General features: G+C 43.5%; 2 protein-coding genes across 3 annotated transcripts in view; one reads left to right on the forward strand and one right to left on the reverse strand.

The window, feature by feature from the left end:
- The window catches only part of LOC145400670 (putative protein MSS51 homolog, mitochondrial), a 498,420-nt gene that overhangs the window by 323,645 nt on the left and 147,656 nt on the right, over positions 1-27,119 (forward strand). The gene's annotated exons all lie outside the window — the stretch shown is intronic.
- LOC145400668 (uncharacterized) overlaps positions 1-27,119 on the reverse strand; it is a 58,511-nt gene that overhangs the window by 6,318 nt on the left and 25,074 nt on the right. The window contains exons 9-16 of the mRNA XM_080273102.1: positions 22,604-22,710; positions 21,176-21,267; positions 17,594-17,701; positions 14,157-14,344; positions 12,622-12,782; positions 10,762-10,901; positions 8,660-8,855; positions 6,271-6,476 (exon numbers count right to left, since the gene is read on the reverse strand). Coding sequence (XP_080129228.1) covers positions 6,271-6,476; positions 8,660-8,855; positions 10,762-10,901; positions 12,622-12,782; positions 14,157-14,344; positions 17,594-17,701; positions 21,176-21,267; positions 22,604-22,710 — 1,198 coding nt within the window. The remainder of the gene's footprint in view (positions 1-6,270; positions 6,477-8,659; positions 8,856-10,761; positions 10,902-12,621; positions 12,783-14,156; positions 14,345-17,593; positions 17,702-21,175; positions 21,268-22,603; positions 22,711-27,119) is intronic.

Below are 27,119 nucleotides of genomic sequence, written 5' to 3' on the forward strand. Positions count from 1 at the left end.
CTTCATTTCTGCAACATTCGCGGCCTTTCCTCAAACTTTCGCTCTGTTGAGCACCACCTCTCCTCCTCTAAACCTCACCTTCTTTTTCTAACGGAGACTCAGCTGTTTGAGGCAACTGACAGCAAACCCTTTTCTGTATCCTCCTACTTTCTCTATACTCATTTCAAAGCCAAAGGTGGCTGTTGTGTATACATACGCAACGACTTATCTTGCTCTCGTGTTCCTGAACTTGATTCTTCTGAATTCTCCACTCTCTGGCTTCGGCTTTCCTGTCATTCTCTGACTAAATATATCTGTGCTGTTTACTTATTCCCTAATTCTACTGACTATCAAAAATTCTTCGACTATCTTACTTCTACGATGGAACACATTCTGTCCATTTCTCCTTTCTCTGAAATCTCCATTCTTGGAGATTTCAATGTTCACCACCACCTTTGGCTCTCCTCTCCTTTCACGGATCCACCTGGTGAACAAGCCTACATCTTTTCTATCCTTAATGACCTAGAGCAGCTTGTACAGCACCCTACCCGTATCCCTGACCGCCTTGGAGAGAGCTCCAACATACTTGACCTCTTCCTCACAACTAATCCTTCTGCTTACTCTGTTAATCTTTTCTCTCCGTTGGGCTCCTCTGATCACAACCTTATTACCTTAACCTGTCCTATTGCTCCAGTACGGCCTGCGGACCCTCCAGGGAAACGTTGTCTCTGGCATTTTGGAGCCGCGGACTGGGAGGCCCTCAGGCAGTACTTCTTTGATTTTCCCTGGAATGATTATTGCTTCCATGGCCGTGAGCCATCTGAGTGTGCCTTGCGCATTACGGAGGTTATTCTCTCGGGCATGGAAGCATACATTCCTTTCTCATATCCTTTGACTAATGCAAGAAAGCCTTGGTTTAATCACGCTTGTTCTAATGCTGTCCGCAACAAGGAGAAGGCCTACAAAAGGTACCGGAGCCAACCCACCCCTGAATCACATAATCTTTACGTTTCTGCCCGGAATCGTGCTAAGTCTGTTCTTCGCTCTACTAAAAATAATTTCATCCATACTAAATGCTCTCAACTCTCCAACTCGAATTCTTCCCGCTCCTTCTGGCACCTTGCCAAAAATCTTTCTAACAACTTTACCTCATCATCCTTCCCTCCTCTTTTCTACTCTGATGGTTCTGTAGCTATTTCTTCTACTGATAAAGCAGATCTCTTCGCACAGACTTTCTCCTCCAATTCCACCTTAGACGATTCCGGTGCTGTTCCTCCATCACTTCCCCCCTCTGACTTCCTCATGGCTGACATTAAAATTTCTTCAGTTGATGTATTTTCTGCCATTACTGGCCTCAGTACTAACAAGGCATATGGGCTTGATGGGGTCCCTCCTGTTGTTCTCAAAAACTGTGCTTCTGTGCTTACACCCTGCCTAGGCAAACTATTTTGCCTTTGTCTGTCAACTTGTACCTTTCCTTCTTGCTGGAAGTTTGCTCTCATTCAGCCAGTCCCAAAGAAGGGTGACCACTCCCAACCCTCCAACTATCGTCCAATTGCTTTAACGTCCTGTATTTCAAAAGTTTTCGAGTCAATTCTTAATAGAAAAATTTTAAGGCATCTTTCCTATCACAACCTTCTTTCCGATCGTCAGTATGGGTTCCGTCAGGGACGCTCCACTGGCGATCTTCTCACCTACCTTTCAGACTCCTGGTCATCCTCCTTTCGGGACTTTGGCGAAAGCTTTGCCATTGCACTTGACATATCAAAGGCTTTCGATCGAGTCTGGCATAAATCTTTAATTTCCAAACTGCCCTCCTACGGTTTCTATCCTTCTATCTGTGCCTTCATCGCTAGCTTCCTTTCTGGTCGTTCTATAGCTGCTGTCGTAGACAGCCATTGTTCTTCTCCTAGATCTATCAACAGTGGTGTTCCTCAGGGCTCTGTCCTATCACCAACTCTCTTCCTTTTATTCATCAATGATCTTCTAAGCTGTACATCTAACCCTATCCACTCATACGCTGATGACTCCGCCCTTCACCTTTCCATTCGGTTCCCGCAACGCCCATCTCAACAGTTACTTCAAGAAACAAGGGATGAGGCTATGGCACACCTAATGTCTGACTTGGCTCATATCTCTGACTGGGGTAAAAATAATATGGTTGTCTTTAATGCATCTAAGACTCAGTTCTTACACCTATCAACCCGACAAAATCTTCCACAGGTATACCCACTAATGTTTAATAATATTCAGATTAATCCTGCATCATCCTTGAACATGCTTGGGGTTTCATTTACTCAGGACTTATCTTGGAAAGATCATATTACATCTCTTGTAAAATCTGCTTCCAAGAGATTGGGTGTGCTAAGCCGACTCCGCTCTTTCTTTACCCCTGCACAATTGTTGACTCTATACAGGGGTTTTATCCGCCCCTGTGTGGAGTACAACTCTCATGTGTGAGGAGGCTCCCCACATACAGCTCTTCTCAATAGGGTGGAGTCAAAGGCTTTTCGTCTCATTAACTCTCCTCCTCTTACTGACTCCCTTCAACCTCTGTCTCTTCGCCGCACTGTTGCATCTTTATCTCTTTTCTATCGCTACTTTAATGGTCACTGCTCCTCTGAACTGTCTGCTTGCATTCCTCCACCTCTACGACGGGCGCGTAGCACCCGTCTGGCAGCAAACTCTCATCCCTTTTCTGTCCAACTCTCTAATGCAAGAGTTAACCGTTACTCCCAGTCTTTCATTTATGCAACAGGTCAGCTCTGGAACTGTCTCCCTCTGTCTGTATTTCCTTCTTCCTATGATCTCCAGTCTTTCAAACGTAGTGTGTCCAGGCATCTCAAAATGATCGGATCTTGAATTTGGCTCTCTATTGTATTTTGTTTTTCTCTTGGAGGGAACTGTTACTGCGGGCTCATGGCCTTTGGTTCCTTCTTCCTCGCATAAAAAAAAAAAAAAAAAAAAGTACCCAGAATGTTTAATATTGTATAAACCTACCTCAAAAACCTCATTTTATGGTTCTTTTGCATTTATTTCAGTCATTTATGTCCCTTATTGGTGTGATTTGGGTCTAAAATAGGTGCTATGCATGTCCAGAGGGAGCTGTATAGGTGTTTTTCTAAGTTAGGGTCCATAAGTACAAGTCCAGGAGGCTGGTGCCCACTATCCAGACAGGACCACCTTCCGGACATGCCTTTGGCTCTATTACGTCGGATAGTGGAGGGATTACTGTACTATGGTGGGTGGTAACCATATAACCAAATTACGGCACCTGGTGGTTTGGTGGGTAATTAAGATGCCCCAATGGAACTGAGCTGGTGCAGGCTTATATCCAAGGGATGGTTGGGGCTTCTTGTTCACATAATGGCACTCAGGGATGAGTGAGGCTGGTCACTCTCATCTTAAATGTCAGGGCCAACTTACCTAGCCCTGGTCTCCTTGGCCCCTCATGGGGCAACACAGGATTAGATGATGATGAGCAACCCTTTACAGTAGCGGTGTCAGTGACATCAAGTTAACATGAACTATAAAAAACTACGAACAATTATGGGAAGGGAGCGAAGGTCACTGGTATGTTTACAAGACTCTATGTAACCATCCCAAGCAGTCAGGCGGTTGCATATTCTCAAGATGTTTATGCCCATGAGGCACATGCACCATAATTTTATGAATTCTTCCATGAATCATAGTGAATCACAGGATGCGTTTGGGACACTAAAAAACACCGCTAGGTGTGTAAGACAATTCTCTTCACGTCTTCAAGAAAAAAAAATGATTTTAGAACTCTTTAAAAATTGTTTCTGGTGATGTTCCTCCGAAGCATGTTTGTAAAACTGTCTCTGAAAGTGAAACTAGATATTCTTAAGCGCCACGACAGAGGTGAGGGCACGTATGCCATCACCACAGCTGTCCACCTGGCCCAGTCAACTGTCTCCACCATTATCAAGAAGGGGGAGGCCATCAAGGCTGACGCTGGGGAAGTTGCAACCTTCACCGCCTCCAATCTCACCTGCCATAGACAGCCTGCGATGGAGGAGCTGGAGCGGATGCTCTGCATGTGGGTGGAGGACTAGAACAGGAGGAAGGTGCCCATGAGTCAGGCAATCATATGCACAAAGGCTCTCTCTCTGTGGGACAAAATTAAGTTGTGGCAGAACCTTGACACTAGTGAAACATTTAAGGCTAGCCATGGGTGGTTTGACCGCTTCAAGATGTGGGCAAGCCTGCAACACGTCTGAATGTATGGTGAGGCGACGAGTGCACATATGGTGGCAGCAGCAGTTTTCTATGACAGGCTGAAGCTCATCATCATGGAGGGTGGTTATTGTGTGAAGCAAGTTTTGAATTTTGACAAGACTAGGCTCTTTTGGAAGTGAATTTCTTCAAAGACATTTCTTGCAACGGAGGAAATGTCTATGCCAGGGTTCAAGGCCTCGAAGGACTGGCTTACACTGCTGCTGGGGGGCAATGCTGAGGGTGACATCAAGTTAAAGCTGCTGCTTGTCTGTCATTCCAAAAACTGCAGGGCTATGGTGGGGTATGTTAAGGAGAATTTAGGGGTGATCTGGAAGTCCAACAAGAAAGCCTGGCTAACTTCCAGTACCTGTTTTTGTCATATTTCCACTCTTACCTCTCTCATGTTCTCAGAAAGTATGCCTTGAGGGAGAACTTGGTGAACAGATTTTTCGTGGTGGTGGACAACGCGCCTAGCCCCCCTCCTGCGATGAAAGACTGGGCAAGCAACATAGAAGTGGTGTTCCTGCCTCCCAACACCAAGTCCTTGTTGCAACCCATGGACCAGGGGGTGATTGCGACATTGAAGGTGTAGTACCTCTGCTGCACTATGCAGCAGCTGGTGAGGGTGAGTGACAGCGATGACAAGACAGTGGTGCAATCCTCCTGGAAAGGATACAACATATGCCATGCCATCGAGGACATCATGGCTGCATGGCAGGAAGTAAGTCAGCCACCATGAACGGTGTGTGGCAGAAACCATGGTCAGAGTGCGTTCACTCCTTTACCAGCTTCCAATCGGCTGGAAGAGAGGATGAAGGTGTACAGGACGATGCTGGAGGAAAAGAAGAGGGCGGCCAGGCAGACTACAATCACTGCCTTCTTCAAACAAGTCCCCATCATGCCAGCAACCCACAGAGCATCTCCCAAGCCCTCGACCAGCAGAGCATCTCCCCAGCCCTCAACCAGCAGAGAAACACCCAGGGCCTTCTCCCATCAAGGACATGCTTGACCCCTAGTGCAGGACTTCACCTCCAGCCGATCCTCATCTCTCATGTCACCTGAGTCTCCACTGCGGCACTCTGCCACTCCATCGCTACCTTCCTAGCCCCAGCAGCAATCTCCCACACCACTTTAGCCACTGCCCCTGTCTCCCTCGCCACCATGTAAGCCACTGGATCTGTCTCCCTCCCTACCTAGTAAGTCAGCGCAGCGATCTCCCTCATCACCTCACCAGACATCACAGCTGTCCCCTTCACTACCTCGCCTGTCATCACACCACACCACACACCATCGCCACCTCCTGAGTCATCACATCCCATCGCCACCTCCTAAGTCATCGCATCGCACCCCATCGCCACCTCCTAAGTCATCACATCACACCCCATTGCCACCCCCAAGGCTAGCGCATCAGTCTCCCGCTACCATCACCCCACCTCACCAGGCTTCATCCCCCCACTGACCCTCCTCAGAAGATGGGGTTTGAGGGCTTTAGGAGCATGAGTGAGTGCTAGGGAGCACTACAAGTCCCCTAGCCTTGGGGGGGATAGCATGGATGACGACCAGGACCAGATATGGACTTACAGGAAGTAAGTGATGAGAGGTGTTTGATATTTTCTTACCTATTTTTTATGATTTTCAGATTTTATTTGTTGGTTTTAGTTATTTACACGTGTTAAGCTTAGGTTGGCTTCTTTTACAGTTGTTGGGCCATTTAGATTGCCTTTAAACTTTTTTTCTGGACTCATTTGGGTGGGTTTAGGACTTGGCTGGGGGGGAAACCCAAGGCTCATAAACACATCCCTATAGTATACATGTTAAATCTACCCTGATTTACGATACCTCGCTTAGCAATGGGTTATTACTTAACCAATTGCATCGTTAAACCGGGGTGCCTGTAAATATATTTTTAGGAAAATATGGGAGCCCCAGAAACTAACCCCCTATCTGATATATAAATAGATGCAACTTTTTAGCACAAACATAATTTAGTACAAAGTTCCACAGAATGTATCTCACAGTACACATATTACTGTATTACTAGCACAGTCTCACCACAGCCTGTAGTGCAGTAAGTGTTGCTGCATCTGGGTCATCCTTGTCTGACAGTATGTAGATAATACGGTGGTCAGAAGACTCCAGTGTTGCTGGTTCAGGAAGCAGCCAGGTTTCATCCTCACGATGACGACGATGATGTTTGTGGAGGTTGGACGTGTCGCTGAATGCCTTCCCACAGGTATTGCAAGCGTAGGGTTTCTCTCCTGAAGAAGATAAGCATTCTATCAAACACCATTAACACTCAGACTCCTTGAATTATCTGGCATTGGCTGGAATGGAATACAAGAGTTATCCCAATCATGTGTGAATTAACATTATCCCCATAACTCGGTTTCCAGTGTTCATATGGGGTAAGGAGGTCTAGAGCACAGCCTTCATGATCTCTCTGAAACACCAGTTAGAGGAGAAAGGAAACTAACAATATATCTCCTCTAACTTTTTTTGCAGGAGGTGCAAGGATGCTTGCAATATAAAGCTATATGGTGAGGTTGCCCAGTCGTTACAAACATTATAGAAATGGAATTTCTCCTCCCATACTCCAGCCCTCTTTGAACTCATTTTATAACACAGCTAATGTCAAAAATGTATATATCGGTATATATTTTTTCTTCCCTGTTCTTGTTCGTTTTCGTTTTTAAAGGCTCCAACATGTTTGCATGTGTCGGCCTTGGTCACCTAATGGCGGCTCTCCACGCTGCACGATCCATTGCAGCCTCCCTGTTCAATCCCTTAACCCTAAGGTCACACTTAATGACCTCGTCCCATGTCTTTCTCGGTCTACCCCTCATAACCCCACCCCCAATATTAACACTTCTCACCTTCCTCACCCAATTATCATCCCCCATCCTCTCCACATGTCCAAACCACCTCAATCTACCTCTCCTCCTTACAACACCAATACACTCCAGTCCCATCCTACCTCTCAACTCTTCCATTGTAAACCCAGCCCCTCCAGGCCTTGGACGCAGGGACGCACTGCACATCCACCTAATCATCGTCATTTCTGTATGTCTGAGCTGGCGAATATCTTCCTCCTTCACTGCCCAGGTCTCACTGCCCTACAGGATTACACTCCTAACACATGCTGCATACAAAGACCCCTTAGCACGTAGGGAGAGCCCTCTCAATGTCAGGAGAGGCAAGAGCTCCCTGAACTTCTTCCAACCACTTCTCACCCTAGCCACAGAGCTAGCTTCAGCCCCACCTCCAGCACACAACACTTCTCCCAAATAACAAAACTCTTCCACACACTCAAGAGATTCACCAGCAAGTTCAATCCTTTCACGTCTGACAATCTCCAACTGCTCACCCCGGCACGCTGTACACATAAAATCAGCATTATCTCGCAGTCTACCTCTGATACCACTACATCTCTTATGCACCCACTTATCACACACACCGCACAAGATGGAATTTGTAATAAATGGAATTTCTAGATAGGATGCAGATCTATGTGTGCGACTGAAATGTATGCCTGTAAAAATATCTTAAGATTATCTTACTGACTGAACTGAAAAAAGCAAGATTATGACTGGTTGTGATAACACATTACTTGTGCTCATTCTAAATAATACTGTCCAGGAAATATTTCTACCCTATACACATGACCAAGCTTTCATATACAGCAGACCATCCACCCATCCATCATCTAATCCTATGTCGCCCCTCATGAGGAACGTGGGAACCCGGGGCTAGGCAAGTTGGTCCTGACATTTAAAATGAGAGTGGCCAGCCTCACTCATACTTGAGTAGCATTACATGAGCTATAAACCCCAACCACCCCTTGGATATAACCTACATAGGCTCAATCAACTAATTGGAGGAAAGCCTGATCTGATAAAGCTGGCAGTCCGTTACATCTGATGGTCCCTTCCAAGGTGAGACTTCAAACACAGGCACATGTCTGAAAATAAATGAGTACAATTCCACATCAGCCGTACTATGGACAACCTGAATATTGGGATTCCTTAAGAGGAAACATGGCATCTTTTTTTGTGTTATATCTTGATGTACAACAAAGGCTACATGGGTAGTATACTGATAAAGAGAAACAAGTAACTTATATGACCTATTCACACACAACATCCACTCTGGTTCGAGTTGTACATACAATGGGGATAAAGATGCAGTACTCCCAGTCTATAGTTCCTGTATATATAATGATAACTAACTCTTGATCATATCTAAGGAGAATACTGTACCACAGTAAATTTTGCCCATAATCCTGTTAGGAAAGTGTGATTCACTAACTTATTCACTGATACTGCTGCACCCCAAAAGCAGACCCATGAACAAACACACAGAAGCTTCAGGAGATATAACTAAATCTCTAGCAGCTGCTTTTGGAATGCAAAAGGAGGGGGGAATACCAGTCTAACCAACATACCTGTATGCATGCGTAAATGCTTCTTGAGAGTGTACTGCTCAGTGAAACCCTTTGAGCACACATCACACACATAGGGCTTCTCCCCACTGTGCTTGCGTTCATGTGTGCGCCAGGCTTCACGGTTCAAGAAGGGCTTGCTGCAATATGAGCATGTGAAGGGTCGCTCACCAGTGTGACGTCTCATGTGTAGCTTGAACTGAGGGAAGATGGTGGAAATAAGTACAGTATATCCTCATGGCAGTACTGTGGTCCCAACTTCAACATATGGAGGTGAAGCTTGGACCCTGTTGGATGTAAGCCAAGAGTGAGAGCAGTTAAAATGAGTTATCTACAAAGAGCATGTGAAGTTACATGAGAGAGAGACAGACCTAGGAGGAAGTGAAAAAGCACTGTGATGTTGATGTGAATCTGCTAGAAAGCAGAAAGTACTGATGTGAAAGTGCTAGAAAGTATGAGTTGGTTTTGCCAAACGGAGAGGATGGAGGATGAGATACTGACTAGGAGGATGTATGCAAGTGAGGTGGAGGGGGACACCAAGGATGCAATGAAGAACAGAGAGAAGGGGGTGTAGGTTGGAGAGAGGGCAACTTGATGGAAGAGGGCAGGGTGGAATGATAGCAGTTCATTTGTGGCCATCCTTTATAGGAGTATGGCATCTGGCAATAGCTAGATAGATACAAGTCCTCAATTTTTTTTTTTTTTTTTCCCCCATAATGTGGCTTGAATTGATGGCAGGATGGTGGAAGGGAGTACATTAAGTCCTTATTTTGTCATCCCACCCACTTTTTTTTTTTTCTTTTTCTTTTTTTTTGCTAACAGCATACTGACACCTCATGTAGCTTGAATTGAGGAAGGGCTATGGTGCAAGCACATCCTCATCTCTGGACCCTACTTTGACATTCCTTTCCACTAACAGTTTTCTACTGTTCATATCACTCCAACATGTTTGCATGCATCGACCTTAATTACCTAACAGCAGCTATCCATGCCACTCGATTTCTGGCAGCCTCCCTATTCAGTCCCTTATCTCTTAGGACACACTCTACGACCTCGTCCCAGGTCTTTTTCAGTTTTCCGTTCACAAACCCACTTTGATGCTTCAGTTAAATGCTGAGACTATGTAAAACTGGTTATGTGGCTACCATCCAGCATGGTAAATAGTTTTTTGGTTACAGGAAAATATTAAGCTTGTGATTCAGTGTAAAATCACCTGAGGGCTGCCCAACACTGAGTTGATGATAGGTGCCCTCATTTACCACCTTCTGAAAGAAAATTGTAAAAGAATATAGAAGCAACTGTAAATACAGGTCTCCCTCATTTTACGCTGTATCGTTTTAAGATATTTCGCATTTACGATCCTCCTTCTTTAGTACCAAGTGTTCATTTTACGATTGAGCTCCCTCGCATTTACAATTGGGCATGTGGAAATCCTGCACTCACAGGCAGATCAACTGAGAGAGGCATGGCATACATGCCCCACGCCACAGTTTCCCGCGCTTTTGCCAGTCTCACCCGCGTGCTTGTTCAGCATACAACCTCTGTGCATCCGTGTGCATCAGTGCCCATGATATTACTATTTCTCCTGTTCTCCATATTTTGCACCCCCAGTGCCACCACCGAGATGTCTTGTAAATGCCCTGCAACATCTGGTGCTGGTGATATGAAGCCAAAGAAAGCAAGAACGTCCTTAACCCTGGAGTCTAAGCTCAATATTGTGAAGCAGCACGAAGCAGGTGAGGGGGCAAACTCCATCGCTCGTTCCATAAGTCTTGCACAGTCGACTGTATCGACTGTTATAATGCATGCTGTCAACATTAAGAAAGCTAGGGAGACAAGCACGACTCTACAATACATAAAACATCATCATTATTATTGCATATTAGATCACTTGTATGGGTCTTGGGTTCCTTATACATGAGTCCAGGAACGCATCCCTATTTTTCCCATTAAACCTTAATTTCGCTTTACGATATTTCGGTTTACGATTGCCTTTCTAGGAACGCATACCAATCATAAAACGAGGGAGACCTGTACTGCAGTTCTATCGTATGATGCATTTCTATTACATAACTGCAACAAAATTTGGGATAAAGTTCTCTAACCTGAGAGGAAGTGGTGAACTTTTTGCCACAGGTTTCACAGCAGAAGGGTTTCTCCCCAGTGTGAATTCTTATGTGTTCCTGCAGGTTGCCATTCTGGGTAAACCGCTTCCCACAGTGCTCACACTTGAATGGTTTCTCTCCTGCAATGTGTTATGTGTTTATGGTACTATAGCAGACAGTCACACCTTTGTAGCCTAGGCATGCATCCATAAGAGATCTTAACCAATTCTTGAAATGAACAGCTCTGTATCACTGATTATTGTTAGATATCATATGGGTATAGTTTTGTCTTGTTCCTCATGTTATTATTTGCTGTATTTGGTTGTGAAATGATTAACAGCTTTACTGAGTTTTGATAAAAGTACAATCAAACAATCTTATGCACAGCTTAAGAAGTTTATAAATACAACCCTTGGCATTTCAATATCCAAATCCCCATCACCCCAAGACATTTCTGCTGTCAGGGAGTGCAGGAAAGTCAAGAAAGAACTGACTCCAGGTTATTTTACCCCCACAAGACTAACCCACTCTTGCAGTCACTCAGCTCTATCATCAATATACTGTTCCATGTACTGTCTGATATGAACATTACTTCCCAATAACTATATTTCATGCACACAAATGGATAACAATGCACAAATAAATTCAAATAAAAGGGAATAATAACTCAAATGGGCAAGACAAGACATCACCATGGACAGTGTCATCAGTGACATCAACAAAGCAGTAACTACCTAGTTATTCACCTCTTGGCTTCCTCTACTCGTGAAGCTGAACTAATACAGCAAGGAAGCTGCTGAGTTATTTTTGCCCCTTCTCACAGTCTAGTGTGCTTAGCCATTAACAGGCTGTTTACAAGGGAACTACAGTGCAGCAAGGTTCTTTATCATCATCATCATCATCCAGACCTCCTTTCCCACCCAACGGCAGGGTGAGGAGTAGCAATGTCCAGACAGCCCAAATTTTTCCCAGTCCAATAGGCCATGCTTCCATTCACTCATCATTCAAGCCCCTGGAATCCTGGCTCTATTGGATATGCCAAAAACATTCACCACGTTCTGTAGCTTCACAAAAACATATCCGACAGAGTCAGTCCAGATGCTGCCACATTAAAAAGGGGTGCCAAATCCCTGATCATGCACTTCTCCTCACAATATCCATCCAGCCAGCTTGATCTCTTGTCGGTTCCCTAGCCTTACTGACTTCCAAACCTCTCCTCTTCACACACTCATCCACCATATCTCTCCACCTTCTCCTTGGCCTACCTCGCATCCTCCCTCCTTCAAATTCACTCAGATATACCTTTTTCACCACTCTACTGTTATCCATTCTCTCAATAATGTCTTTTTGTTTTATTCTTCTTACCACGGCAACACATTTTTTACTTCAGCTTTGGAAAGATTTTTCATATTGCAGATGTTAGCTACAGTATGGTAACTATTAATCCCTGCACTGCAAAAATTATCAACCAAGTTTAAAACAATCATCTGGAGGCAGCATGAATATATATTTATATACATCATTAGTACCAAAGAATTAATCTTTCTGGCAGCATGAATAAGAGGACATAGGAGCCCCTGTATAGCACGGCCTAGCATGCATTCAATATGGACAATGGGTGTTTGCACTGAAGTGGTGGCATATGGAGGTGAATAATATGCATGAAGGCTGCTGGGACTCAGGGAACGGACTTTGAAGACTATGCCCAGAGTTGGACAAGTTAAAACTACTCCTTAGTGCTTCATAATTTATGAAGCTACTTGTAACACATGTATGGGACAGTGGGATCACTACATCTTTAAAATGATACCCAGAACAGGGAAGGTTTCAAACCCACACTTATATACAAAAAGACAATACCTGTGTGAGAGCGGACATGGAGGGTGAGGGAGGTGAGGTGATTGAACTGCTTGCCACATATCTCGCAGGTAAACTTCTTGAGGCCAGTATGGGTGTTCATGTGGTTGTACAGGTTCCCACGTGTCTTGAATGCAGTGTTGCACACTTCACACACGTAAGGTCTGCCCAGAGAAAGTTAGGTAGCGTTACCTCCAATTACAAACAAAACATGAAATTCAAATGTCACATTTCTTTTGGCTAAACAATGTAAACCTTTTCAGAAGCAAAACCATCTATAATTTATTGCACATTAGACACTGCACTAACTGATGAAATATTTCAACAATTTGCCTTGTTTGTACAACGTATAGTTTATTAATGTTTTATTTCTCTGATTACAGTTTACATTGCTTAACCGAAAAAAACATGATACACTGTACTTGAACTGCAAGAAAAATATCTATGTATATTGTATGTTACAATAGGTGGTAGGGGGGAGGCGCTCACCATCCGCTCACTTGATGTAGTGCAGCTTTTTTTGTCTCTTCCTTCCATCCTCTTCTGTCTTTCCTTCATTCTTTCCTTTTCCTTTTGCCTACTGGTTACTTTACACTCCCTCTTCTGTCTTTCTTTCCTTCGTTCTTTCCTTTTCCTTCTGCCCATGGGTGACTCTACACTGAATGACATATCAAAAGTTTCCTGTACACCAGGAAACCATTTACTATGCTGGGTAGTAACTATATAACCAACTTACAGCACCTGGTGGTTTAATGGGTAATTAAGGCGCTCCAATCGGACTGAGCCTGTGTAGGTTTATATGTATGGGGTGGTTGGGGTTTATTGCTCACGTAATGTCACTCAGGGATGAGTGAGGCTGGTCACTCTTATCTTAAATGTCAGGACCAATCTGCCTAACCCTGGGCTCCTACTGTCCTCGTGGGGTGGCACAGGATTGGATGATGGATGGATTGTTGGACAAATGACAGGTCTCTTTTTGAAGTTTACACCACTACCCCCACCTTATACACACACTCGACTGACATAGTAACATAGAGCAATGCATCCCAGGTATGTTTAGTAGATGCTCATTCACTGCTTATTTAATTTATATATTCACTTGCTTACTCAGCAAGACACAGTTGCTTGACCATGTGAGTGCTGGGCAAGGTACTTCAAGGCTGAGGGACAATGAAACAGGGGCAAGAAAATGTAATTTTTGCCAAACGACCAAAGGAATTAAGGCTTTTGTAATTGTTCTTCTATAGTTAGGGCAGTTTTTTTCATATGGCACTGTACCAGATGCAATTAATTGTTACCAGAGACTTCACTGTACAGACAGACACATTAGATATCAATGAAATTTGCCTTTTGGGGGAGACCATTATTCTTGCTATAATGTCCAGAATATATAAAGAAAAACTGACGACGATTTTGTAATTCCACTGCTACTTAGTAAGCCAATCTGCCAGTTTCCCCCCATATAACATGGACCACCTGTACCTAGCTCCATAAAAGAGCAAATGGTTATACTTCTGGTGATAAGTACTGAGCTTGACCTTTCCTCAGAGTGGACACTATAGTGGCGCTGAAGGAGCTGCTTGTGCTTAAAGGCCGCATTGCACACATGACACACAAACACTCGGCCGTTGTTGTGGGTGGAGTCACGGTGGTAGATGAGGGACGAGGGGTGGGTGAAGACTTTGCCGCAGATTCCACAAGGGTACTCTCGCTCCTCCTTCATTGGCTGTCAAAGAAGTTAGTGCTGCAGAATTCATGGAGACCAAATACTTAGATGCCTGGTGGTCTAATGGGTTAAGCAATTCCAACTGGATTTGTCTAATAGGGGGTTTAAGTCCATAGGAGGGTTCAGGCTTGCTGCTCACGTAATGCCACTCAGATCTTCATTTGGTGTGGAATCCTGACTAGTGGTTATGACTTCCCTCCAGCCAGAAGAAGGATCTGAAGGTGAGCAGAAAGTATGCTCATGACAGTATATAGCAACCACATATTTAGTACACTGAGGTGTTTGGCCATGTGGAGAGGATGGAGAATGAGAGACTTAGAGGAGACTGTATGTGAGTGAGGTGGAGGGGGAGAGAGGGAGAGAAAGACAAAGGATGAGATGGAGGGATGGAGTGGAGACGTATATGAGAGAGGGGGATGAGAGCTGGGAGCAGGGCAGTAAAATGGCAGGGGACAGGGCGACATGGAGGCGATTTGTTTGTGACCACCCCTTATGGGATTAAGGCACCTGGCAATAGATAGATAGATATTCAGTACATTACTAGGTATCCAATATTGGTTGATACAAAATTTCTTAATGCTTTCAATTTGATGACCTATTTTGTATCACCCGGTAAATATTTTCAAATTTGATGACCTATTTTGTATTAAATATTTTCTAATTTGATGACCTATTTTTCATTAAATATTTTCTATATCCAGACAAGTATTATCTGTTTAAGAAAGACTAAAACTGGAAGGGTTAGGTCCCTCATTAAACTCTTCAGTACAACAGATCTTTACAACACTGAATAAAATGATGTTTTGGTAAAACAATGCACTTTAATGGTAAGTTATCACAGTTTTGTTTCCTTTATAAAGGCTCCAACATGTGTGCATGTATTGGCCTTGGTCACCTAATGGCAGCTGTAGATCTACACTGCTCGATCTCTAGCAACCTCTCTATTCAGTCCCTTATCCCCAAGGCCACACTCTTTGACCTCACCCTGGGCCATTTTCAATGTCTCTCTCACAACTCTACCCTCAACATTCATATCACTCACCCTCTGCACCCAGCTGTCATCCTCTCCACATGCCAAAACCATCTCAATCTACCCCTTCTTATCACAACACCAATACATTTAAGTCTCATCCTTCCTCCTCAACCTTCATTTGCAATTCTAACTCCCCCAGACCTGCCAATCAAGATGCGCTACACATCCATCGAATCATCATCATCTCCATACATCAGAGCCTACAAATAACTTCTTTACTATTTAGTGGTAGGTGGGAGCGCTCATCATCCACCAACTCAATGTAGTGCTGCTCTAGGGTGACTGCCCTCTCCTCTCTTCCTTCCTCTTCTGTCCTCCTTTCCTTCATTCTTTCCTCTTCCTTCTGCCTACAGGTGACTTTACACTCCCTCTTCTGTCTTTCTTTCCTTTATTCTTCCCTCTTCCACCTCCCTATGGGTGACTCTATACTAAGTGACAAGCCAAATGGCTTCCTATACACCAGGAAATCATTTACTACGCTGGGTGGTACCCATATAACCAAATTATGGTGCCTGGTTGTTTAGTGGATAATTAAGGCACTCTAATCGGACTGAGCCTTGCAGGTTTATATCCAAGGGGAGATTGGGGTTTACTGCTCACGTAACACCTTTAGGGATGAGTGAGGTTGGTCACCCTAACCTTAAATGTCAGGACTAACTTGCCTGGCCCCAGGCTCCTATGCACCTCGTAGGGCAATGCAGGATTAGATGATGATGATGAGACTACCCTAGTCTCACTGCCATAGTGCATTACACTCCCTAAAACATACTGCATACAAAGACCCCTTAAAATGGAGAGAGAGCTCTTTCAATTTCTTCCAACCACTCCTTAGCCACAGAGCTAGTTTTGGCCCCACCTCCAGTACATACCATGTCCCCCATATTACAAAACTCCACACACTCAAGAAACTTGCCAGGAAGGTCAATCCTTTCCTGTCAGTGTACATACAAATCAGCATTATTTTGCTGCCCACCTCTAATACCATTAAATCTCTTAAGCAGCCATCCATCCATCCATCCATCATCCAGTCCTACATTGCCCCATGAGGAGCGTAGGAGCCCGGGGCTAGGCAGTTGGTCTTGACATTTAAGATGAGACATTTATCACAAACATTGCACAAGATGGAGTTACAGTCAAGTCACCTAATCCACGGCGATTAGAGACTGGTACCTACCCGGGGATTACGAATTCCATGGTTTACAAAGTTAAGAACCAATGGGAAAAAAGGGTATTTAGTCTGGACCCTCATGGAACCCCCATACAGCACCCTACCTACACCTAACTGGCCAAGAGCAAACACAAACAGACTTGTTCAGGCCAAACTCCCTGGCCAAGTGTGCAAACTTCTCTCCTTTCTCCACTCGATGAATAACGTCCTAATGCTGCTGCTAACTGAGAGGAACCCTCTTCTTGGACCCCAGCTGGGTCGTTGGTACCATCCATGACAGAGCCCAAGGAGAGGTAACCCTTACCAAAAAAAAAAAAAAAAAAAAAAAAAAAAAAAAAAAGCTAGGTAGCGCTCAAAACTCACGGGGAACATACGTAATTGGCGATTGGCAGGACAGGAAGTAAACAAAACATGGCGGCTGTAGTGTGCACACTTGCCATCAGGGCCAGGCTGTGATTGGCTGCTGGATCTAGGTTGTCTGTTATTGGCTAGCAGCTGCGGAATACATCATGGGTACCCAGATATTATAAATCTCCTCGGAAATGAGCCAATTTGGAACCTAGGAACTGCGTTTTTCGAGTTTTTTCCTCGGAATAAAAAAAAAAAAAATAGGAACTGGTTGGGCAAAGTACCACGGATTACAAATCCGCGGCTTACAGATACATGAATTAGGCGACTTGACTGTACTTCCCACACCCTTGTGCACACTACACATGGCCATACTCCCTCTGCTTTGACCATACCTGCCCTAGATATAATTGCTTTTGTTGTATCTGCATCAAGGAATTAAAAAAGTAAGGCCATGTAATAAAGATGCCTTATTAAAACCAAAGCCACAATGATGGTTATAGCCTCAGATATATAATCATGACCACCACTACCATCAACATCGCATCATCATCATCATCCACCATCATCATCATCCACCATCATCATCTTCACCAACATCATCATCTTCACCAACATCATCATCTTCACCATAATCATCATCATGCAGACCTCTTTTCTCACCCATTATATTATCAGAATGTCAAAGAACAAAACATACCTCATGAAGTGCGTAATGGTTTCGAAGACTATGTTGGTATGCAAAGCGCTTCCCACAGGTGGCACAGGCATATGGCTTGGCTCCCTCGTGCATGCTAGACACATGATTCTGGGGGGGTGGGGGAGTTATTATTCACAGAATATACAGAACCAAAAACAATACTAAAGGGAGAAAAACATTAGTTGGTTTGTTACATAAAAATTCATGTATGAAGCATCAATACACAAAGACCACAAGGTCAATTTTACATAACAGGTCAGATATAGTTCACTGTTAAGCAACATAATACTAGGCCTGTCTTAAGAGAAACCAAAGTTTTTAAACAGCGCACCAACTAGCCTAGCCGGCATAGTGTTGTTGCGACGGGAGCACTGTGCAGCAGTGACTTGGAGCTTTAGTCTAACACTAACCGCATCATGTCACATCACATAGTCAATGAGCTACATGCATTTGAGGGAACTTGTGCTTAGTGCACTTGGCAAATTCTCTTTAATCTTTTGAACTGTCTGAAACTGGCAACTTTTCAGAGTGGATTTCAACTGGGCAGGAAGGGAGTCTCCAAAGGTCAAAGCTGGAGACCAGGATGGCTGGGAAACATTTAGTTTCGTGCTTTGCCAAAAAGTCACGGATATGTAGCGCCACGTGAGCCTGTGCACTGTCATGATCCTACATCCAGGATTTGTCTGTCCTCACTTCAGGCCTCTTCCTTCGCATTGCCTCCCTCAAATGATTCAGGACTGTCTGGCCACATAGAACAGACTCGTGATGAATGATGCCCTTCCAATAAAAAAAGATGAACATCACTTTCACATTTGAGCGAATCTGATGTGCTGTTTTTGGTCATGGTGATGATCTTTCAACCCACTTCAATGACTGCCTTTTTGTTTCAATATCGCAGTCTTACACCAACGTTTCATCACACGACATTTTTCAGAAGTTTTCATCAGCATTCGAAAAGTCAAATAGTTCCTGACGGACTGTTACACAGTTCTTTTTTGCTCATCTGTCAGCAGAAGTGGCACAGATTTTGCAGCAACATGATGCATCTTTAGTTTTTCAGTTAAAATCGTGTGGCATGAACGTTTACCGATGCCTGCTTCTTCGGAAACTTCACGGACAGTCAGGCAGCGATTTTCAGGCAACACAGCGCACACTTTCTCAATGTGACTGTCATCACTTGACGTGGAAGGCTGTCCAGATTTGGGATCATATTCGTTGGATGCTCTTCCTGATTTGAACCGCTGGAACCACGTGTGACATTTCGTACAGCTCAAACAATCCTCCCCATATGCCAATTGCAAAACCTGAAAAGTCCATAAAAGTTTTTCCCAGTCTGAAACAGAATTTCAAGCAAACAAGTTGCTTTTCAAGATGCTTCACTATTCAACTTGCAACAAATCACCAAGTGCACTAAACACATATTCACTCAAGTGCATGTACCTCAATGACTAAGTGACGTGGCATGATGCAACTAGTATTAGACTAAAGCTCAAAGTCCTGCTGCAATCATGCTATGCCGGCTAGTTGGTGTGCTATTTAACAGTAAAACCTCAATATAACGGACTTCAATAGACCGGAATTCGCTTTTATTAGACTCAAGGAGCTACCGGACGAAATTCCTATATATCAGAAAAAATCTGATAAAGCCAGAAGCAGTCTGGACTGCCTGACCACTTCAGCTATGTTCACCACAATAAGGTAAATAAAAGACACGTTCATCAGTGTACAGTACACTACAGTATTATTATATATAATATATCATTTGATTAATGTAGTGAAGTTATAACACAGTACAGTGCCTCAATGGTAGTCAAAACAGTTTAAAAACCGTTCATGCGATCTGGACTAATGTCTGATATATCGGAAAAAGTCCGGATTAGCAGGGGGAAGTCCGGATGTTGCTTTTATCGGAATTTCGCATTTTTCAGAATGCTTTGGGCCCCAGTTAGTCCATTATACTGAGGTCTTACTGTATTCTGGGCCGATGACACGCCGATGTGTCATTTGTTGGCCAACTGAATCCAGGCTAATGACGCGGAGGCGCATCATTTTTTTTTTTTTTTTGCAAATTTTCAAGGCTCAAATACATGGCACAACAGTTTGGTGAACACGCCAGACATGCACAGGTATTTTGTTAGAAACTCACCCCAGGCCCAGAACTAGGGTAGAAAAGTTACGCAAGGCTGGCCCGGTATTGTTTAAAAGCTCAGTTTCTTTTTGGACAGACCTCATAAGTCAGTCACACCAAAACGAGGTAAAGATTACAAATACACACTTACTCAGTACTTTATTATGTATTATGATTACTGAAAGCTGTATCTGAATCCACATTTTGTACATTAAATAGTAAGTGAATATATTCAGATCTGTATAAGTATTATGCATATGTTTGTTCATTCTGTATATGAGTAAAATCCTGTGCATTAACAAGTTGATTAATTTTACTGACAGGTTACAAACATCAGCAGAAGACTGTCTTGTTAATCTAATACTAAAGCACCTTAGTGTAACTACAACATGGTGACATAAATAAAAAGGAACTTCAAGAGGAGTTTTATACTGATAAATGACATCAAGACACAAGTAGCTACATGAAGACAGATAACTACTGTACCACTCTCATAATCAAAATAACACCATGTTTCTCTTAACTTTTCTGAATATGATATAGGAACTATCTTGTGTTATTTTAGCTTGTACTACTGCCAAACAATGTTATTCTGGTTAAGAGAAAGATTTTGTATGGAAAGGGTTAGATGCAGCCTCTGTTAACTCTTTTAAAATGATTTTATTTCTTCTCATCTCATAACTCACCATCCACTCACTCGATGTAGTGCTGCTCTCGGGTGCCTGCCCTTTCCTCTCTTCCTTACTTCCTCTTCTGTCTATCGTTCTTTCATTCTTTCCTCTTCCTTCTGTCCACAGTGGCTGTACACTGAATGACAAGTCAAATGGCTTCCAGTACACCAGGAAACCATTTACTACACTAGGTGGTAACCATACACCCAATTTTGGCACCTGGTGGTTTAGTGGGTAATTAAGGCACTCCAATGGGACTGAGCTGGTGCAGGTTTATATCTTAGGGGTGGTTGGGGTTTACTGCTCACATAAAGCCACTCAGGGATGAGTGAGGCTGATCACCCTCATCTTAAATGTCACAATCAACTTGCCTAACCCCAGGCTCCAATGCTCCTCATGGGGCAACATTGGATTGGATGATGAATGAATGAATTGTAACTACGAGTACCAGATGTTCTGATGTTTTTACTTAGGTTTGAATAGACTTCTAAGTATGGTTGGCCAGGGTAAGGTAAATGGTTCTCTATGGCTGGAAGCTTAACAAACTACAGAATCCAGATAACCATGCCCAAATAGTTGTTAGAAACAGTCAGGAAAAAAAAAAAGGAAAGAAAAAGAAATATTAGACGTGTAACAAAACCTGCATTAATGTGCGACTTACCTTTTCTCTGACACCGTGTACCTGTGATTGTGTTTCATGCCAAGACTATTCATCACATGGATAGTTACCAAGCTTGTAGTCACAAACACACAACACATAAGATAATAATTGATGGCACTCACATTATAGCCCTCCTGTGTGACAAAGGTTCTGGTGGGACAGTGAGGACATTTAAACTCCACATTTTCCCCTTCTTTCTCAACTTCAATAATACCTGCAAAGAAAGTTCAACATAAACATTCAGTAGTGTACATTAACACCCATAAACATACTGTTATGAATAAAATAAAGAAAAATAAAAGAAAACTTAACCAAACTGAAATACAGCCACATCACAGCACACAAAACCTTGGAAAGATTTCTTCCTACCATTCATGTCATAATCATCATGCTTTGATACAGTTTCCCTAAATCTTTCTGTGATCTATTCTGCCTCAGAACCTTTCTAACTCCATGTCACAGGATTAGACTGAATCTTGGTGGGGCAATAACACTAGGGATTAGATATGACTGGTAATACGCTTCCTCAGCCAAAAGATAATTTCCAAAGTTGAATGAAACTACCAAGCATTTGCTGGAAAAGAGGAAAGAAAAGCTCCTCTTCCTGATGTACAGATGATTTTCATCATGAACTGAGCACAACTATGAATAGTTGTATTACACTGATACTGACCAGTAATCACCAAGTTACTGCAGTGTAATGAAAAAACTATGGGAAAATTACAAAACTATTGTGCTGCAGTTCATCCATCTTAATTGGAGGAGCTTTGTCCTTTAGCAACTTATTCCCCATACTGTACTTCAGTGGCAGAATAAGACAATAATGTGACTCTTAAAACAGTTCTACACACTTACATCATATTCTAATCACTTGTTGGCTCAGTAATCAAGATGGTGGGGTGGTAATTTCAGGCCAAGTTAATGTGAATAAAGTAGCTATAGTATGTGTTAAATTCTGCTGGAGAGCAAAGGTATGTTTAACATTCAGGGCACTGCATGTTTTAAAGTCTAACTGCAGTGAGTTTTCTTGAACTGAAGTAAGCCATTTGGAATTAGCTGGAATAAAATGTGAAGTTCTTTATTTTTGGCCAAAACATTTACTGTAATAACTATATAACATTTCTGATAGTCTAAGTTTCTCCAGAACATATTAAAATCATCTGACATAAGCTCCAGTAAAATACCAAGAGGGTAATTTGCAGCAAAAAGGTTATCAGTGGTGTTACATATGTGACTCTCACCATCTTCTCGAACTCTTACATTCAAGTTCCTCAGTTGGAGACTTACGTTACAAAGAGAAAGGACAAAACTGGTTTGCATAGTACAGTTTGTCATTATCAAGCTGCTAATTAATTAACATTTTGTCTTCACTCGAAAGCTGTGCATGATTAATTATATTTGTTCAAGATGTCTAGTCTACACAATGAATTAAATAATCAGGAAATAAAATGATAACAAGTAAGAAGTGTCCCAGGGCTCCATGGTTTAATGAGAGAGAGAGAGAGAGAAAGAGAGAATGACTTCCTGTACATTGACAAGATGGACAGTACCAAGGCCACAGTGGTGTGTGTCCTGTTGATGAATGTTAATGTCCTCTCGAGTGGCAAAACGATCCTTGCACGTGTCGCACTGCAGAATCACCTGTTTGTGGAGCCGGCTGTGGAGGAGTAAGTGGTATTAACTGAACATTACTTACACTGTACAATTAATATCTCTCTGCCAAAAAACAAAAAGACTGGCTGGAGGACAGTCTGGGTTGGTGTGGGGGCAGGAGAGTAGCAGTAAACACTATGGAAATGGGTGAGCATGTCATTTAATATGGGTTTTCCCCTAGGACACCCAAAAAGTAAGCATATTCCACTGTCATATACTGTATGCTACATTTGAACCTGGGATAAATCATGCCTGGTAATTTCCACATGCCCTCCCCAACACACCACACACTTGAAATCAACATTGTCTCGTTGTCTACCTCTAATATCACTACATCGCTTATGCACCAACTTATCACAGACACCGCACAAGATGGAATTACTTCCCATGCCCTCGTGGCAAATCGCACATGGCCACTCTCCCTCTTCTCTGACAGCACCGCCACCAGCCCTAGATACCATGACTTTTGTTTTATCTGAATTTACTCTTAAGCCCTTGTGCCCCATACCATCTCTCCATTTCCAACCTTCCTCTACAGATAAATATATTTTAATTAAAAATCTTGACACTGAGAGGGCTCTCCCTCCGTGCTAGGGGATCTTTGTGTACGGCATATGTTAGGAGTGTTATGCTGTATGGTAGCGTGACCTGGGGAGTAAAGGAAGAGGATATTCGCAGGCTTAAACATACTGACATTGATCAGGTGGATGTGCGGTGCATCCTTGAGTTTGGGGCTTGGGGGGGCTAGGTTTACAATGGAAGAGTTGAGAGGTAAGATGGGACTGGAGTGTATTAGTCTGTGGTAGGGAGAGGTAGACTGAGATGGTTTGGGCATGTGGAGACGATGGGGAATGATAACGGGTGCTGAATGTGAGAAGTGTTAATGTTAGTGGTTGCACTGTGAGAGGCAGGGTGAAAAAGACCTGGGACGAGGTCACTGAGTGTGACCTAAGGATAAGGGACTGAATAGGGAAGCTGCCAAAGATCAAGCAGCATGGAGAGCCACTATTAGGTGACCGAGGCCAATGTATGCAAGCATGTTACAAGGGGTTAACCCTTGACTGCGACTAAGGTGGCAAAAGTGAAGGCAACAGTGCGGCAATCCACCCAAAAGCTATCCATTTTCAGTTCAATAATTTTCATATTAATACTCATGATAAAAAAAGTATTATAATCATGCACAAGAAAGCTAAATCTTTCATCCTACCTATGAGCACTTCAGTGAATGTCTAGATGCTCCAATGTTGTCATAGAGATATGTGGATGCAACGTCATTTTTGGTGTTTTTGTGTGTCGCTGTAGCTGCCCGTCGTCCTTAACCACCCCCATCATCGCCCACCCCCCTTCACTTCACCACCACGCACCACTATACACATTACACCTGCACAACACTTGCATCCAGGAAACATTACACAAACACCTGGACCTGCTCCTTATGCTCCTTCTCCCCACCCATCAACCCCCCTTCCAATCCTACTCCTACTTCCTTCACACCTCCACAGCCAAACCCACTGACCCTTCCCACATCATCCAGTCCCCCAACTCCTCCCATTCCAACCCATCCTAATCCACCTCAACCCTTACCTCCATCACAACATCCTCCTACCCCTTCCCCTCCACCCACACCACCTCCCCCCCGTGCTGCAGCAGCCGACACACATCGCACACACAACATAAACATCCGTCAGTTAAACATAGATGGCATAAACACCAAAATACATGAACTCACACAATTCATCAAACAACAGAACATACACATTGCCATCTTACAAGAAACAAAACTACACAGAGCACAGAAAACACCGACATTTCATAACTTCACCACCATTCGACAAGACCGGGCCGACGGCGGTGGCAGTGGACTCATCACCCTGGTACACAAATCCATCAACTTTGGAGATGCCAGTGCACACACAAAGTCACTTCTTCCCCCACATGACACCACAACAGAAAAACAATCAATTAAAATACGAACTGGTAACAAATCACACATAACAATCACTAACCCCCCAATCGTCCCCCACAGTACCACACAATAACTCTCCACAGATACACCACATCAGTAACATACCCAACATCATCCTGGGTGGTGATTTCAACGCCAAGTCGTCGGCCTGGCATGTCACCAACCCTGACACAGACAGAGGGCTGGTACTACAATCCCAGACAGATCATCTTTTCATACTAAACAGTCTAGACCAACATACCCATATCCCACACCAAGCCCTCTTCCTCCCATCATCTCCAGACATCACCTTCTGCTCCCCAAACCTTGCTCCCACTACATCATGGAGAGTGGTCAAAACCCTAGGTTCTGATCACCTCCTAATCATCATCACTACCAAAACCAGAATCACCCCAGCTGGCCACAAACACACATACACTAATTATAAGAGAGCCAACTGGGAGGCCTTTGTAACTGAAACAGAACAACATTTCGAAACAATAAACAGTACACCCATCATAAACATCAACACCGCTGTGCACACTTTCAATATAATCATACAAAACGCAGACAAAAGACACATCGCTAGAGGCAACAGAAAGAGACACAACCCCAACTTTACACCAGAAATTCAAGGCCTCATCAGACACGGGACACACTGCGACACTCCCCAACACCTCATACACAAGACACCATACAACAAATACAAGAACTCAACACTCAAATAAACAGTAAAATATCAGAACAGCAAACACTAAACTGGAAAAATTACCTTCAAACACTTGACCACTAAACAAACATCAGCAAACTCTACAAAACACTAAACAACATCACACTTTCCAACAGCAACACCACACAATCACACACTGCCATCACAACAACAGACACCATACCCTCAAACAAACAACAAGCAAACACTCTCATCAATCACTTTTCACAAGTCAGCCATCTAACCCCCCATCCGGAAGACCGACGTATCATCAGACGTAAGAGACAGTTCCCCACAGACCCAGACTACGCACCTTTCACTTACAACCAGACGAAGCACATCATTAACAACCTCAAGCACTCATCTGCCTGTGGACCAGACAATATAAGCAACATTCACCTTAAACACCTAGGACCACAAGGCATACAAGCACTCACCAACATATCAAACTACAGCTACTCACACAACATAATACCCAACATCTGGAAGCATTGCAATATCATCACTATCCCTAAACCCAACAAAGACCCCACGTTACCCTCCTCAAATCGCCCCATCACACTCCTCTGCACCCCCTCTAAAGTCACTGAATGACTGATACTACAACTAGTCACACCTCACATTCCCCTAGCCCAGTCACAACATGGCTTTAGGCCACTACACTCCACAAACACCCTTCTTACAGACCTTACACAGAGAGTTTTCAATGGCATAAATTCAGCTAGGCCACCACACAGAACACTCCTAGTCACACTAGACATTAGCAAAGCTTTTGATGCCATCCCCCGCCACAACCTCACAAACAAAATACTCAATACAAACATGCACAATAACACAAAAAGATGGCTGGCAAACTACTTAGCAGGCAGATGTGCACACGTAACATTTGCTGGTCAGTCTTCTAACATCAGAAACTTCACAAACGGCATCCCCCAAGGATCTGTTTTGTCTCCTACACTCTTTAATCTATTCATGCACGACATACCCACACCCCACACACCACAGATACACATAGCTTCCTATGCAGATGATATAACACTTACATGTACACACCAAAACGCAAACACAGCTGCACACATCATTCAACCTTACCTCAACACACTACACGTATGGTTCACCACAAACAGGCTCAAAATAGCCCCAGCCAAATCTACAGTGACTCTTCTCACAAACTGGACAGCAGAACACAGTCACATCCCACACCTCACCATAAACAACACTCCCCTACCACACACACACACACACACAAAATCCTTGGTGTAACATACAATACATCAATGTCATTTAAACAACACATCACAAACATTAAAAATAAAATAACACCAAGACTCAATGCTTTAAGGTCACTTGCCCATACAACACTCGGACACAACAAAGAAACCACCACCACAGTATACAAACAATTCATACGTTCAGTGATGAATTATGCAAGCCCTGCCTGGGCTTCTAACCTGACCAAAACACACTACAACACTCTACAGACCATACAGAACAAGGCCCTAAAAATAATCACAGGCTGCATAGCTACTACACCCACAGACCACCTACATCAAGAAACCAGTCCTCAAAGTCAAGGATCACCTAGACATGAGAGGCACCCAGTTTCTTGCTGCAGCCTCCACAAACCCACAACATCCACTACAGTACATGGCAGCACATCCACCCACACCAAGGAACATCAAAACAACACCCAGCACACGATACCATACACAAACACTGTCATCTCTCCCCCCTCGCCCACCTCAGACCAGCTTCCAGA

Source organism: Coenobita brevimanus, chromosome 53 (assembly GCF_032717465.1).
Source record: "Coenobita brevimanus isolate Jiangsu-jjx chromosome 53, ASM3271746v2, whole genome shotgun sequence".
In the NCBI taxonomy this organism is placed as follows: Eukaryota; Metazoa; Arthropoda; class Malacostraca; order Decapoda; family Coenobitidae; genus Coenobita; species Coenobita brevimanus.